A 15341-nucleotide genomic window follows, 5' to 3' on the forward strand; every position below is an offset into this window, starting at 1 on the left:
ATCCCCACCTTGCCTCAGCAGCTACTGCCAGTCCTCGTCTAGCTACCGTACACTGGGGCGGACTCCAGTCTGTACCACTCATCATCGGCAAGGAGGGTTTGGGACCTGCTGCCTTTGCCTAACCTTGGGCTGCTCCTCTGCAACTCCAGTACCTGCTTTAGGCCTTCAGCAAGGCCTGCACGCTCGGGGTTTGCCGGCCTGGAGCTCCCCAGCCCTGCTTCACTCTAGGTACCCTGGTGAGCTCCCAAGCAGCTAGGCCCTTCTCTCTTCACAGCTAGAGAGAGACTTTCTGAGCTCCTGACTTACAGCCTTTTATAGGGCCAGCTGAGGCCTATTGGGGCGTGGCCCCAGCTGTGGCTGCCTTCCCCATCAGCCTAGCCTTTGGCTCACAGCCCCAGCCCTCTCCCAGGGCTGGCTGTAACCCTTTCTGGAGTGGATGACTACCCCGCTACAATTACTCATGAAATATTGGAAGGAATCATAAGCCAGTGTTGTGCAAACTATAACTGCTTCCCTGGGATTGTACAATGCAAACAGTAAAGGGTTAACACTTGGTTGGAATGGATGAATGGTTCACAACATGCACACAGCTCCATCTGCTTTTGCAGTACGAACATTGCAAATTATGGTATTTTCTATGCCACCCATTTTCTCCTCCTTTGATACGTTATAATAGCACCTGAACAAAGCAAGTGACATCTGAAAAAAGAAAGAGACAAGCATGTGGTTTTTCTAATGCTATGCAAACCAATCTTTTCAAGTCAATCAAGGATGTCAACAAAAGGTGTCTCAATCTTGTATCTGGATCACTGCCATTTTTAGAGGACAACAAAGCTTCAAACTGCCAGCTTTAGCTTATCAAACCTTTCTAAATGCTTTAAGTGTATGGCAGTAACAAGTAGATTCTTGCAAGATGCTATAGATGATAAAAGCCAATTATTCAGACAGCTTATTTAGGAGAGCAGGAACTCTTTGCACACACTTTTATATGTAAAAAAGAAAAGGAGGACTTGTGGCACCTTAGAGACTAACAAATTTATTTGATCATAAGCTTTCGTGAGCTACAGCTCACTTCATCGGATGCATACAGTAGAAAATACAGTGGGGAGATTTTATATACACAGAGAACAAGAAACAATGGGTGTTACCATACACACTGTAACGAGAGTGATCAGGTAAGGTGAGCTATTACCAGCAGGCGAGGGGGGAGGGGGAAAAAACCCTTTTGTAGTGTTCAGAGTAGCAGCCATGTTAGTCTGTATTTGCAAAAAGAACAGGAGTACTTGTGGCACCTTAGAGACTAACCAGTTTATTTGAGCATAAGCTTTCATGAGCTACAGCTCACTTGTAGCTCACGAAAGCTTATGCTCAAATAAATTGGTTAGTCTCTAAGGTGCCACTAGTACTCCTTTTCTTTTTCCTTTTGTAGTGATAATCAAGGTGGGCCATTTCCAGCAGTTGACAAGAACATGTGAAGAACAGTAGGGGGAGAAATAAACATGGGGAAATAGCTTGAATTAATATGCAAACTAGATACCATTAACCTGGGTTTGAATAGAGACTGGGAGTGGCTGGGTCATTACACATATTGAATCTATTTCCTTAAGTTAAAGTGTCCTCACACCTTCTTGTCAACTGTCTAAATGGGCCATCTTGATTATCAGTACAAAAGTTTTTTTCTCCTGCTGATAATAGCTCATCTTAACTAATTAGCCTCTCACAGTTTGTATGGTAACTTCCAACTTATCTGTATGTATATATCTATCTTACTATATGTTCCATTCTATGCATCCGATGAAGTGAGCTGTAGCTCACGAAAGCTTATGCTCAAATAAATTGGTTAGTCTCTAAGGTGCCACAAGTCCTCCTCTTCTTATTCCACTACTGCTGATTCAAACAGTTATAAGTAGCAAAGTAACAGTATAAGTATTCCGTGTAAAAAAACCCGCATGAACCTTGGTGATGCTTTGTATACTGAAGAAAGAGTTCCTCAGGGTGATAAATTACTTTGAAAGCTGTTTTAAAATCCACCTGTCCTAAGCGATCACCCCACATACTTTACTATAGACTTTTTTTCTTGTCTAAAATTTGTATTCTTATAATAGGAAATTCACTAACCTGGAATCTGTCTCTTGGGTTCAACGATGGATTGACTGTTTAGGGGTATGTATATTAAGCTACTTATATAGACAAGCCCTCTAAAGCCGTTCAGAACTGGGCCCAGATATAGTAGTTCCTAAGAGACCAGGTGAACTGACTTGGACTTCCATGCACCCATGGCACAGAGTGGGCTTAATCCAGGAGCTGCCACCCAAACCAATGTCTGCTGAAGTCTCTGGAAAGATGCTCCCTGACTTTAGCGGGCACTGGAAAGGTACCCAGTGTACTGGAGATTGCATTTCATGTAGATATATGGATTGCTTTAACCTTTTATACTGAACCTCCTGACCGCAGATGATGGAAAAGCGTTCCATCTTTATTTCACCTCTCAACAAGATGCCTAGTGGAAAGACCAGTGTTTCAGCTACAAGTGACTTTATATATATTTTAAAAACTTTTTTTGTTAAGTATTTACATTTCACTAACAATAAAAATGTGAGTACTTCAGCATTTGCGTCTGAAAGTATTTTATAAGCTAAGCAGGGCTTTTGTTGTTGTTAAATACCTATAATTTATTCCCTAATGAGATTTCCTTTAGCTTTATCCATGATGGTCCTTTCCTGCATTGATTCTGAAATATTATGACAATAGAAAGTATTTTAAATTCTCAGCCACCTTTGTCAAAAGACTGCCTTCCTTCACAGATCAGGACCCATTAAATGAACACTTAACACAGGTTTCTCTGTACAACATTTGGCAAATATTACTTTTACAAGTAAGATTTAAGCATGTGAAGATATAGCACTGTCATACAGTAATTGTACATTACACAGGTAAACTGAAAACATACAATAACTTCCAAGAACAGTGGGGGAAAAGATAGCACTAAAAAGCAATTCTATGTATATTGGTCAAAAAGAGACTAAATATTTAGTCAACTTTACACACACAGGTGGATAATTTATTGTAACATTGATGTGGTATTTCCCTCAATCATTAATATTGTATGATTTTCCTGATGGTTCAGTACTTTGGGGCTTCTTAGTGCTGCTCCAACGGCACAAAGAAGCTCCAAACCTGGCAGATCTGGCCACTGAAGGATTTCCCCTACATGGGGGAATTCTTCTGTGGTCTAGAGCTGCTATAGTGATTGCTACACTCTCTATTCCTGGCTCCTAGTGCAAGAGGGTGGAAAGGGAAACACGAGTGTGGTGAGAGACCATGCACTCCAGCTGTCACCAACTGTTGTAATGGTATCCAGGGGCCATTGGCAATTGGGCATAAGTTGCAGCAGCCTTCAGACTGTTGTACTTGACACTAGGGTCAGCTTGGCATTTGGATTCTCAAAAGACTGAGGGAACGTAAAGGTGGTTTTGCACCCTCTCTCCGTTTTGAGCCACTGTGCTGAGTGCTCCTTAGCTGCAGCTCAGGGTATGCACTAGGTGGGTGTGCAGGCAAGATGAGCTGAAGTTCCTTGAAGTATTTGATTTGTATTTTCTGATAATTTGAACACATGCCTCCAAGAAATAAAGTGAGGGAAGGATAAACTAAATACTGAACATCAATAAAAATAGCAAAACAAAGGCCTGACCCTACGCCTATTGAAGTAAAAAGCAAAATTCCCACTGAATTCCTCAGGTGTAGGATTGGGGCCACTAGTAAATAGTAATTATATTACATATCCTAAATGTTACTTATATACTAAAACATTCTACTTATACACATTAATGGAAAAGGAAAACACATTCATTTTATATTCATTTATGCCTGAAGCATTAAAAATATTTAATATATTCATCATATTGGTCAATTGTTAAGAATAATTTTGACCATTTGCCAAACCGTATATATCCTCTGGATAAAGCCATAAATAACTAATGCACTAGTGACAAAGAGGACATTTTCCTTTGGCAATTGGAATGGTGCCCCGTGCAGCCTGTCAGAGATGAATCAACCCAACCTGTAGAGCCTAACATTTTGTATTTCTATTTTCCCTCTATTCTTAACCCTTTAGAACCAATACTTTGTGGTTAACATTATCAGTTCTACATCTGCAAACTATCCAGTTTCTTTTCCAAATGTTAGATTAGAGGGAGGCATAGTCCAGATTGCTAGGATAATCCTAATTATGCTTCTCTATTGTTACTGAGGTTTTGGTTTTAGTGTAAAACATTTTTGAATTTCCATGCATTTAAGCATTTGTCATTTTAACTGACTACTAACTATCATGATGATGTGAAGCTCGTGGCAGACTATTGGCCTGCAGCCAAGATTTTCCAAGACAGTTTCTAGTGTATTTCATCTGCATAATGCAAGTGCAAGCCACAAGTTAAATGTTTTCCTCAATGGCCAATGCCAGCAGCATGATCCAAACCCGGTTTACCTCAGTGTGACATTGATCATTAATGGACCACAACCACTTGAGACAGATGGTAGCCAAAGTCAGCACTTGGAATAACCTGCTCAGAAAATTGGTCGGTTCAATCTGGAGTGTGAGCATCTGGACCAGTGGTTTTCAACCTATTTACCTTTGTGGACCACATAGGCAGCTCTCTCTGTGTTATGTGGGCTGCATCCACACAATACATATACTACATGTATGGCCCTGAGGATGTCACATGGGCCGCAGCTGTGTGCTGTTTGGGCTGCAAGCAGCCCTCGGGTTGAGAACCATTGGCCTGGATGCTTAGAACACCAGCCCTTGCCCCCTGCTATTCAACAGCAGAGTACTGTGCTCCTGTCTGGTGTTGCTTGCCTCACACAAGACTGGCTGAGATAAAGCTTAACAAAGCTATGCATATTGTTACCAGGACTTTACAGACAACGCTGCCATTGCAATGGCTACTGATCCTTAATAACATAGCACTGTCCCATATTCGCCATGAGAAGGCCTCTGTTATTCTGCTGGCCAAGATCCATGAGAATAGCGACCTGCCTTTATAGGCAGACCTTTTTAACCACCCACCAACTTGCCTGACTTCTAGATGCCTTTATGGTCATTTATGCCACCACATGACAGGACAGTGGAATGTGCTTGGCTCAACGAGCTATCAGTGATGAGTGTTGTTAATCACTCTCTCATCATTTAGTTGCAGATTGGTCCTGCTTTGAGCAGGGGGTTGGACTAGATGACCTCCTGAGGTCCCTTCCAACCCTGATATTCTATGATTCTATGATCATTGACCCAACCATCTGTCCAAAAGGTTTTGATCTACCAAGGCACCTGTAGTCATCTCTGACCTGGTTTCGAACAGGACAGGGCAACTGTGCAGCCAATCTCTTTAAATGGGGTTTTTCTAATGACCCACGATGCAGCTGTGGTCAATTTCAGACTATGTTGCATATCCTTGAGGAGTGCCCACTAACTTATTTCAACAGCGGGCTACAAGTGCTCCACCTAGTTGATGATGATGCCATCAAATGGCTGGGCACATTGCGCATATGCTGATATATTTTAACTGAAATATTCTTTAAAAGATTTTTCAAAAAAGGTTGTTATGTCTGAATGTTAACAAAGCTGGTTTGTCTGCTAATTTCCTTAGTTTTTTAAAAAAAGTTTAACAGTGGTTCAGTCACAGGAATCCCACATTCACTCAACCACCCACTCCTTTACTCATGAAAGGATAACATTCTTTTAATGAAAATTGTGCTCATTTTAGCTGTCACTACTGTCATGTGATATAATAATTAAAATATTGATAAGAATAAAAATCAACTCACTCACAGCATTGCATTTCATTTTGAAAATAGTGCTAAAGGAGTTGGCGGCTGTGATTGCAGAGCCATTGACCATTATCTTTGAAAACTCATGGCGATCGGGGGAAGTCCCGGACGACTGGAAAAAGGCTAATGTAGTGCCCATCTTTAAAAAAGGGAAGGAGGAGGATCCTGGGAACTACAGGCCAGTCAGCCTCACCTCAGTCCCCAGAAAAATCATGGAGCAGGTCCTCAAGGAATCAATCCTGAAGCACTTACATGAGAGGAAAGTGATCAGGAACAGTCAGCATCGATTCACCAAGGGAAGGTCATGCCTGACTAATCTAATCGCCTTCTATGATGAGATTACTGGTTCTGTGGATGAAGGGAAAGCAGTGGATGTATTGTTTCTTGACTTTAGCAAAGCTTTTCACACGGTCTCCCACAGTATTCTTGTCAGCAAGTTAAAGAAGTATGGGCTGGATGAATGCACTATAAGGTGGGTAGAAAGTTGGCTAGATTGTCGGGCTCAACGGGTAGTGATCAATGGCTCCATGTCTAGATGGCAGCCGGTATCAAGTGGAGTGCCCCAAAGGTCGGTCCTGGGGCTGGTTTTTTTCAATATCTTCATAAATGATCTGGAGGATGGTGTGGATTGCACTCTCAGCAAATTTGCGGATGATACTAAACTAGGAGCAGTGGTAGATACGGTGGCAGGTAGGGATAGGATACAGAGGGACCTAGACAAATTGGAGGATTGGGCCAAAAGAAATCTGATGAGGTTCAACAAGGATAAGTGCAGGGTCCTGCACTTAGGACGGAAGAATCCAATGCACCGCTACAGACTAGGTACCGAATGGCTAGGCAGCAGTTCTGCAGAGAAGGACCTAGGGGTGACAGGGGACGAGAAGCTGGATATGAGTCAACAGTGTGCCCTTGTTGCCAAGAAGGCCAATGGCATTTTGGGATGTATAAGTAGGGGCATTGCCAGCAGATCGAGGGACGTGATCGTTCCCCTCTATTCGACATTGGTGAGGCCTCACCTGGAGTACTGTGTCCAGTTTTGGGCCCCACACTACAAGAAGGATGTGAAAAAATTGGAGAGAGTCCAGTGAAGGGCAACAAAAATGATTAGGGGTCTGGAACACATGACTTATGAGGAGAGGCTGAGGGAACTGGGATTGTTTAGTCTGCGGAAGAGAAGAATGAGGGGGGATTTGATAGCTGCTTTCAACTACCTGAAAGGGGGTTCCAAAGAGGATGGATCTAGATTGTTCTCAGTGGTAGAAGATGACAGGACAAGGAGTAATGGTCTCAAGTTGCAGTGGGGGAGGTTTAGGTTGGATATTAGGAAAAACTTTTTCACTAGGAGGGTGGTGAAACACTGGAATGCATTACCTAGGGAGGTGGTGGAATCTCCTTCCTTAGAAGTTTTTAAGGTCAGGCTTGACAAAGCCCTGGCTGGGATGATTTAATTGGGGATTGGTCCTGCTTTGAGAAGGGGGTTGGACTAGATGACCTCCTGAGGTCCCTTCCAACCCTGATATTCTATGATTCTATGAAAATTTATAGCAAATATTACTATTTTTATAAGTTTAAATAAGGACTATATTTTGTAATACACCCAATACCTCCTCCATATCATCCAAAGTATGATATTCCCTTATGGTTAGTGATCATGTAGAGAAACACCTTATATTAAATAATTTTGGCAGAATTTGATTTTTATTTTTTTATAATTTTGACAAAATCTATTAATTTGTAAGCATTTTTTTTTCAATTTAAATTTTCAGTTGCTCAAAATTATGGGTTAAGTTTTTTTAATATTTATTTAAATTTTCACACCTGCAGGAAATTTTAGGGGGATCAGAAAATAGCGGGGTCAGACATTTAATGACAATAGACACTGAGATTCAAAAAGTTAAAGCTTTATAACCATTAACACACAAATTGTTGACATCACATGACAAAATATACAAGGTAAATATCTTTAAATCAAACTAATAAGTTCTCAAGCAGCATTTTTGTTACTATGCTATCAGTAAATTTCAATCATCATTGATGGAAATATTTTTTCTTCAATTTGTGTGTGTACAGTGAAATCGATATTTACTGACATTTGCCAGTAAAAATCTAATCCTTTCAAGCCTAATCATAAAGAACATGGACTCTCTGAAGGCCCTTTCAGGCCAGAGTCAGAACATGGTAGAGTAGGAGGAATGCATGTCAGGAGGCATTGGGAAGTGTCCTCTGCTACACACTTTAAAATATCCAAAAATAGACAGAACAAATCACTGCAGTTTATATTTTCTGTACAACTCTCACTTCTCCCTCCTGCCCCCTGCAAACTATTCACTTCAAATACAATCTGTTCGTAAAAAATAACTTTTAAGAGTACATCCTTTCCTGAAATGTTTAAACTTGTCTCCAGTTTATTTGGATGCTTTTTTTATGCTGTCAATGGGATCATTAAAAGCCTCTAAATAAAACAGCAGTAAAGCTAACTGACAGTTCTACTGTACAAACTAAACCTCAGTTTTATAATGAAACAGTTGTATTAACTGTTAAGGGGCTGGCAAAATGTAACTAGTCAGCATTTTCTTTAATAAAGATGGGGAGAATACAGGTACCCGAGCATGCAAGCTCCAGGAGCTACATTCTGATTTGATAATTGCTTGCTGGGACTAAAACTCAGGGGGCCACAATGCCATATTTAAGATGACAATTTCAATCAGTGCTGCTGTATCAACATTACAACACTGGGTTGTAAGCAATAAACAAATTGCCTTGGTTGGGCAATATTTAGATGCCCCAGAAATAAGACAATAGATATCCTTGGGATTGCAAAGCCTGGATAACTAAGGATGTCACATTCATTGTGGCAAAGGCACAAGAGGTTTGCTTACTTCATGTTTTCCATAGCCGAAGAAAATATGCCCCCTTTCTTCAAACTTGCCAAGAAAATATCTGTAAAATTTTGCTTCCTGGGATTGCCTGAAGAGACACCAATCTTATTTTTGTGAGGTTCCCCAGGGGGAAAAACACTCCTATGGTCCCATCCCACTAGGGTTTACACTGTTTGTAAGGCAGCCACAAAGGTGGACCCGATCTCAGGCATGCAGACTTGAGTCTGTCTAACACTTGGATTATGGTACACATAACTCACTAACTACTGTAAGAGGAGAATGTTATAGCTCTTAATCTGCAAAACACACTATAACAATGTAAATGATCTCTAAACAGCTTTTAACTGTAAACTTCCTCTTCAATCACATGGGCTTTTTTAAGGTTTCTAACATTAATACAGCCTAGGAAGCTTAAAATTGTACCTATCCTGAAGGGGATATTAACTTGTTAAAGAGAGTTGAATTTTAACTCTCCAGGACTATATACTGTGTATTAATCTAAAGAATGCATCTATTGTTTTGACAGGTACTGAGCAGAGAATTATTCTGATAGGGTTTATTCTTCACTCTTATAGGCTCCAATTCAGGAGAGCATCTCTATCTAGGACAACCCTAAAGTATGTCCTTAACTTTAAGCAAATGCTTAAGTCATGCTGACCCTGAGCTCCAGCAGCTGCTGGCCCTGGGTACAGATCCCCGGTGCGACAGCAGGTGCAGACCCCAAGTGCCAGCTCCAAACCTGCTGGCAGTCAAACCCTGGCTGTGCGCTCTGACCCCCAGCCCTGGCCGCTGACCCCGGCACTGCTCCTGGATGTCGACCCTGGGTTCCGGCAGGTGCTGGCCATGGGGACCGATCCCCAGCCCCTGGTGCAGATCCCCAGCCCTGGTCACGCAGCAGCAGACACCAACTCCAGGCTCTGGGAGGTGCTGGCCCTGGATGTCAACCTCCAGTCCCCGTTGCACAGCAGCTGGCTCCGGTGGGTGTTGGCCCAGGACACTGACTCCTAGCTCCATCAGTGCAGCAGTGGGCACGGACCCCAAACGCTGACCCTGGGTACCAACCCACAGCCCTGGTCGCACAGCAGCAGGTGCCAACCCCCAGCTGCATGGCAGTGGGTGCTAATCCCCGGCCCTGGGCGCCAATCCCTGGCCCTAGCCATGCAACTGCGGGTAATGACCCTGGGCTCCAGTGGGTGCTGGGCCAGGGCACTGACCCCCAGCTCCATGTGCTGACCCACACCTCCAACCACGCGGTGGTGGGGCCCCCCATCCATCGCCACTGGCCTCTGCTGCCTCATCCCCCAGCCCTCCATCCAGGTCTTAACTTACCAGGACTTTCTGTGAAAAGTGATATTAACAAACACACAAATATCACTTTTCACAGCATTATTTTTATTGAGTCTGAAAAAAAAATCCTACATAAATAAATTGCATGATCTGGATGTGTATACATGCATATTTATTTGTTTTTCCTAAAATTAATTAAGTATTTTAGGGAAAAGTGTCAGTGTGGCCACCAGCAAGAGTTGCAGCCACCAGCTGCACTCTGAGGCCACCAAAAAATTTGTTGTGAGAACCCCTGGCTTAAGTGCAGTCCTGGATAGGGATAGATTTAAATAAATGCTTCATTGCTTTCCAGAACTGGGGTCTGAATGATTCTCCTTGCAGATAGTGAGGGGACGGCCAGAGAAACGTTGACAGAAAAGCGGTAGTATAAATGCCCAGGCAGCTCTCCACGGGTTGTACTTTTCCTACAAGATCAGATGTATGGACAGGGCCGTGAATGGATTGTTCAGACAATCCTCAACCTGACCTTTCATTTGTAATCATCATCATCATCAAAAATTTTATGACTTGGAAAAAAAATACAGTGTGTTCTACAGACCAGCAGCAAATGTTCCTACAACATTTAAAATGTTAAAATAGATAGCTCCTGTTATTTTATGACCCCAAGAACAGGGCCAATTTGGCAGTTATAAAGAACGTGCACATTTATCGATGGTACTCGACAACATGTACAAGTAAAATCTGAATAAGACGACCTGGATAAGAAACACATTGAAGCTTGATGGTGTTTGCAAGGTCCATATTTGGATAACATTATTCCTGATTAGGATCAGCAGATCATCAGTCCCTGAGACTGGGAAATATAGATCACTATCATTATTGTGGTGTATTTTGCATTACTACTAACTCACCAAATAATAGTAAAAAACCCCACAAAAACCTTGCCAGACAGTTTTTACGGCCCTGTGTTATTCACAGTGGAAAGATCTGGTGCCCAACTTGGATATGTGTGAAGATCTAACAGGGGCACTGCCCATGTTGTGACTGCAAGCATAACTACAGCAACTCCGATGATATTAACACCCAAGCCAGCCTTCACCTAGAGTAATAATAAAAATCAAAAGTTGGTAACAGGAAAACTAAGCAATTCTGAAGAAAATTTCCAAAATGGCAAAATCAGACAGCAGCATTAGTGTGATTATCAGAGAGCAACACTGGATGTTATGGAATTTTTGTTAATAACTCACCATTTCAATAACGTTCAAATGACCATATGAAAATACAATGGCATTGGGTGGATTTGCTACGGGAAGCAGGAATGCAAATGAAGTACACAGTGTAGTAGGTATCAAAATATGAAGTGGATTCACATGAATAGCTTCAGCCTGCCAGATGGTAAAGATAATGAGAAATAACAGATTTCCAGGGACACGTACCTACAAATACTTACTTGCTACAATAATACAAGTGCATGAATGAACTGAATAACTTGTTCAAATACGAAGGAACAATCTTCTAAAGAACAACTTATTTGTTTATATTGTGTAACAAAATATTATAATTGCAGCATGATTACATCATAATACTTCTTGTAATTATAATTAAACATTAGCATAGAAAATACACAGTGTTTTATGAACCACAGACTAAAACAAGGGCCCCTGCATCAGAGTGTTTGCATTCTAGCAGATATAGTGCAACAGTTGCAGGAAGAGCTTTGAAAGAGAGCGTGATGAACTTGAATTTGGATGTGGTAAAAGACAGGAAGCTTGTGAAGGGATTCAGGAAGTTAAGTAACGTGACTGGAGCAGTGGGAGAAGATGATAATTATAGAGGATGGGGGAGCCAGGCAAGATGAGAAGAGGGGGAGCTGAACATAGTAGGTTACAAAGGAGGAGGAAGAGTAGAGAACAGAGAGGGTGCAGATGGTAAAAGGAAGGAGAGGATGAACTTTATGCCATTCCCCCAGTATTTGATCAGGAGGACAGTGGTTGACAGTGGGAGAAGTGATTGAGGAAGTGGGAAATACATATTCAGGAACTCTCAGGTGGCTTACTACTGTTTTTCAGATTGAGCTTGTCAAAGATTTTGACTTTTGATTTTTCAACAAAACGTTTTCTCAAAAATTTCAATTGTGATAAAAGCCTCTTCCAGAAATTTTCTTTGAAACGCTTCCTTTTTAAAAAACAAGATATAGAGATTGTTGGGGATTTTTTGATTTCAAAGCATTCAAAAGTCCATCAAAATTTTGAAAAAAAATTAAAAATCATGTTTTTTGTTTGTTTTAACTATTTCTTTGACCAGCTCAGTTTTTACACTGATGGCACCCATGCTTTGAAAGTCTATTATATATCATTGTCACTGTTTCTTGGGGTAGTCTCTTGAGGGGTCTCAGCTTCTCCTGACTGACCCACCTTACTTTGTTTCTCAGTCAGGTCAGTTCCTGGACCCTCACCTTCAATTAGGTCTACCAGTCCTTCAATTTTAGGCCTTATAGTCTCCTTACTTTTTCTTGAAGGCAGCCTGGCACAGGACTGTCACCCCTTTGCTAACCCAGGACTTTCTACCTCCCCTTCTGGCTCTGTACTCTCCCCTTTATAGCAGGCTTTGTTTTCTCTACTGGTTGCAGCTGTGGGTGCCTACTTCCATGATTGGCAGCTGTATGGTGTGTGTGTGAGTTTATAGACACATTACAATTATATAGTGTATTTTTCTTGCATAGAGCAAGGAACATGAAGGTTAAAACAGACCTAGATAGGGTACTCACCAAAGGTGCTAATATAGGCAAGAATATAGTGATGGTAGCTGGATTGCTGGCCACTTCTGTTACTGAGGTGACAATCAGAGATGATATTAGGCTGATCAACCACATTGGTAATGATCCCAGAAAGGTTATTTTGCTTCCTATCCAAGCTGATAGTTTTGAAACCTGAATAAGGAATAGGATATTATTATGACACAACAATTATTGAATGAAAAATGTAACCAACACAGTATTAATGAAGTTTATTCATTTATTAATATGTGGCATATTTGTATAGTTAGAGATAACAGATTATAAAATATACTTCATCCTACCATGTGTTTTTATTGCGGTGCTCTCATATCAAGACATTGCCTTATGAGAAGAAATGAGAAACTATACTGCAATGTTTATACCTCACAGATGTTTACAGAGACAACCTCAAATGTTTTTAGTCTGCTCAAAAAAGAACTAGATAAATTCATGGAGTATAGGTCACTCAATGGTTATTAGCCAGGATGAGCAGGGATGGTGTCCCTAGCCCCTGTTTGCTAGAAGCTGGGAATGGGTAACAGGGGATGGATCACTTGATGATTACCTGTTCTGTTCATTCCCTCTGGGACACCTGGCATTGGCTGCTGTTGGAAGACAGGATACTGGGCTAGATGGACCTCGGGTTTCACCCAGTATGGCCGTTCTTATGTTCCTGGACAAGCTCTAGGACCAAATCCTGCTCCCCTTAGTTATGGGATAAATCTGTGCTGCTCTACATGGGAGCTCCACCCATGCAGAATAAAGATGGGAGAATTTTTTTGGCAAATAGTTTATTCACTGAAAAATGCAGTTTTGGGCAACCCGACACTATCTGTGAATTTGTGTTTTCACTGTATAGTTTCAACTGAGAAACCTTTCAGTTTTTTGGGCTGGAGTCAGAGCTCTCATAACTTTTAGCCTGGTAGTTGGGGCACTCACTCAGGCTTTAGGTGACCCAGGTTCAGTTCTCCTCTCTACCTGATGTTGAGAAGAATTTAAACTCAGCTCTAGCCTATACTGTAGGGAGACTGCCTTAGCCACTGAGCTATACTGAGATGGGTACCTCTCAATCTCTCCTGTTGAAGCTGTTCTATTATGTATAATTAATTAACTAACCAGTGGAGTAGGGCTTGAACTTGGGCCTCTCTCATCCAAAATGAGTACCCTAACAGCCACAGAGTCTGTCTCACTCACAGTTTCTTGCCAAACCTTGGATGTGGGAGACCAAAATTCAAATCTTCTTTCTGGAGTCATGTTATTTGTTTGTATAGTTTGTAGTACAATGGGATTCTAAATCCCTCTTTGGATCCCTAACAGCTACCACAGTAACAACAACAAGTAATACAAATCTGCGACAGGATTAAAAGATTTTGAAATGACTTCACTGACCAAAATATTTGTATTTTTTCTCCAGTTCATTGCTTGCCTTTAGATTTTTTCCCCTCAACAGCAGAAAAATACAACTGTTCAGATAACAAAGGTTTTGGATTAACTGGGAGTCATTTATATGCAGTGAAATTCACCAAGTAAGTCTTTATGTCAAACTTCTGTGCACAAAGACTTAGATGTTACTAGCTTCAGGCATATAATTTATGAAGTCTGTTAATTGAGGCTTGACTCTGTTTTTTTTAGTGTCCTATCTGAATATTCTTGAATCTTCTCTGCATTTCCATGTTCCAGGTTTAATCGTTAGCAAGATACACTGGTAAAATGACATCATAACCTTGAATAACCTCAATAACAGACTTAAAAGTGGCAATTCTTCAAAAAAACCCTTCAAAAACAGACTCCAGTGAGAAACTGCAGAACTGGAATTAATTTGCAAACTGGACACCATCAAATTAGGTCTGAATAAAGACTGGGAGTGGATGGGTCACTACAAAAACTAATTTCCCCCGATGATAGTCACACCTTCTTGTCAACTGTTTGAAATGGTCCACCTTGATTACACTGGCCTCATTAGCACGAGAAAAGTGATTTCCACCCCTTCTTGTCAACTGTTGAGAATAGCCCACCTCCACCTTAATTGAATTGACCTGTTAGTACTGACCCGCCACTTGGTAAGGCAACTCCCATCTTTTCATATGCTGTGTATTTATACCTCCCTACTGTGTTTTCCACTCCATGCATCTGATGAGGTGGGTTTTAGCCCACAAAAGCTTATGCCCAAATAAATTTGTTAGTCTCTAAGGTGCCACAAGGACTTCTCATTGTTTTTGCTGATACAGACTAACACATCTATCACTCTGAAACTTGAATATGCCATTAGTCTGTGTTCGTCTTGGCACAGGTCATGTTAATTGTTCAGAATCTTGTAGAAATTGCATTACCTCACAGCCCTCTGCCAGTGCAAAACCTCCACCAACCAGAATCATTATCTCCCAGGGCATGCATGACTGAAATTCCTTCCAAGTAATCAGCGGAGTGTAATCAAAAACAGCTAGGGGAAAAAAAGTTTTTAAAAGACCTCTTGATACAGCTTTTCTCCAGATACACAAGTGAAATATTTAAAGCCAAATCTTTATCATCAAATTAGGAAAGCTTTTCTTCTCATCATCTTGAATTTCCTGGGGCAG

At 41.3% G+C, this 15341-nt stretch overlaps 1 protein-coding gene across 1 annotated transcript in view; it reads right to left on the minus strand.

The window, feature by feature from the left end:
- Nucleotides 1-667: 667 nt before the first annotated feature.
- The window catches only part of SLC13A1 (solute carrier family 13 member 1), a 68482-nt gene continuing 53808 nt past the window's right edge, over nt 668-15341 (minus strand). Inside the window, exons 12-16 of the mRNA XM_074942341.1 lie at nt 15096-15205; nt 12757-12918; nt 11237-11374; nt 10901-11088; nt 668-699 (exon numbers count right to left, since the gene is read on the minus strand). Coding sequence (XP_074798442.1) covers nt 10945-11088; nt 11237-11374; nt 12757-12918; nt 15096-15205 — 554 coding nt within the window. The 3' untranslated portion in view covers nt 668-699; nt 10901-10944. The remainder of the gene's footprint in view (nt 700-10900; nt 11089-11236; nt 11375-12756; nt 12919-15095; nt 15206-15341) is intronic.

This window comes from Natator depressus, chromosome 1 (genome assembly GCF_965152275.1).
Source record: "Natator depressus isolate rNatDep1 chromosome 1, rNatDep2.hap1, whole genome shotgun sequence".
Lineage (NCBI taxonomy): Eukaryota > Metazoa > Chordata > Testudines > Cheloniidae > Natator > Natator depressus.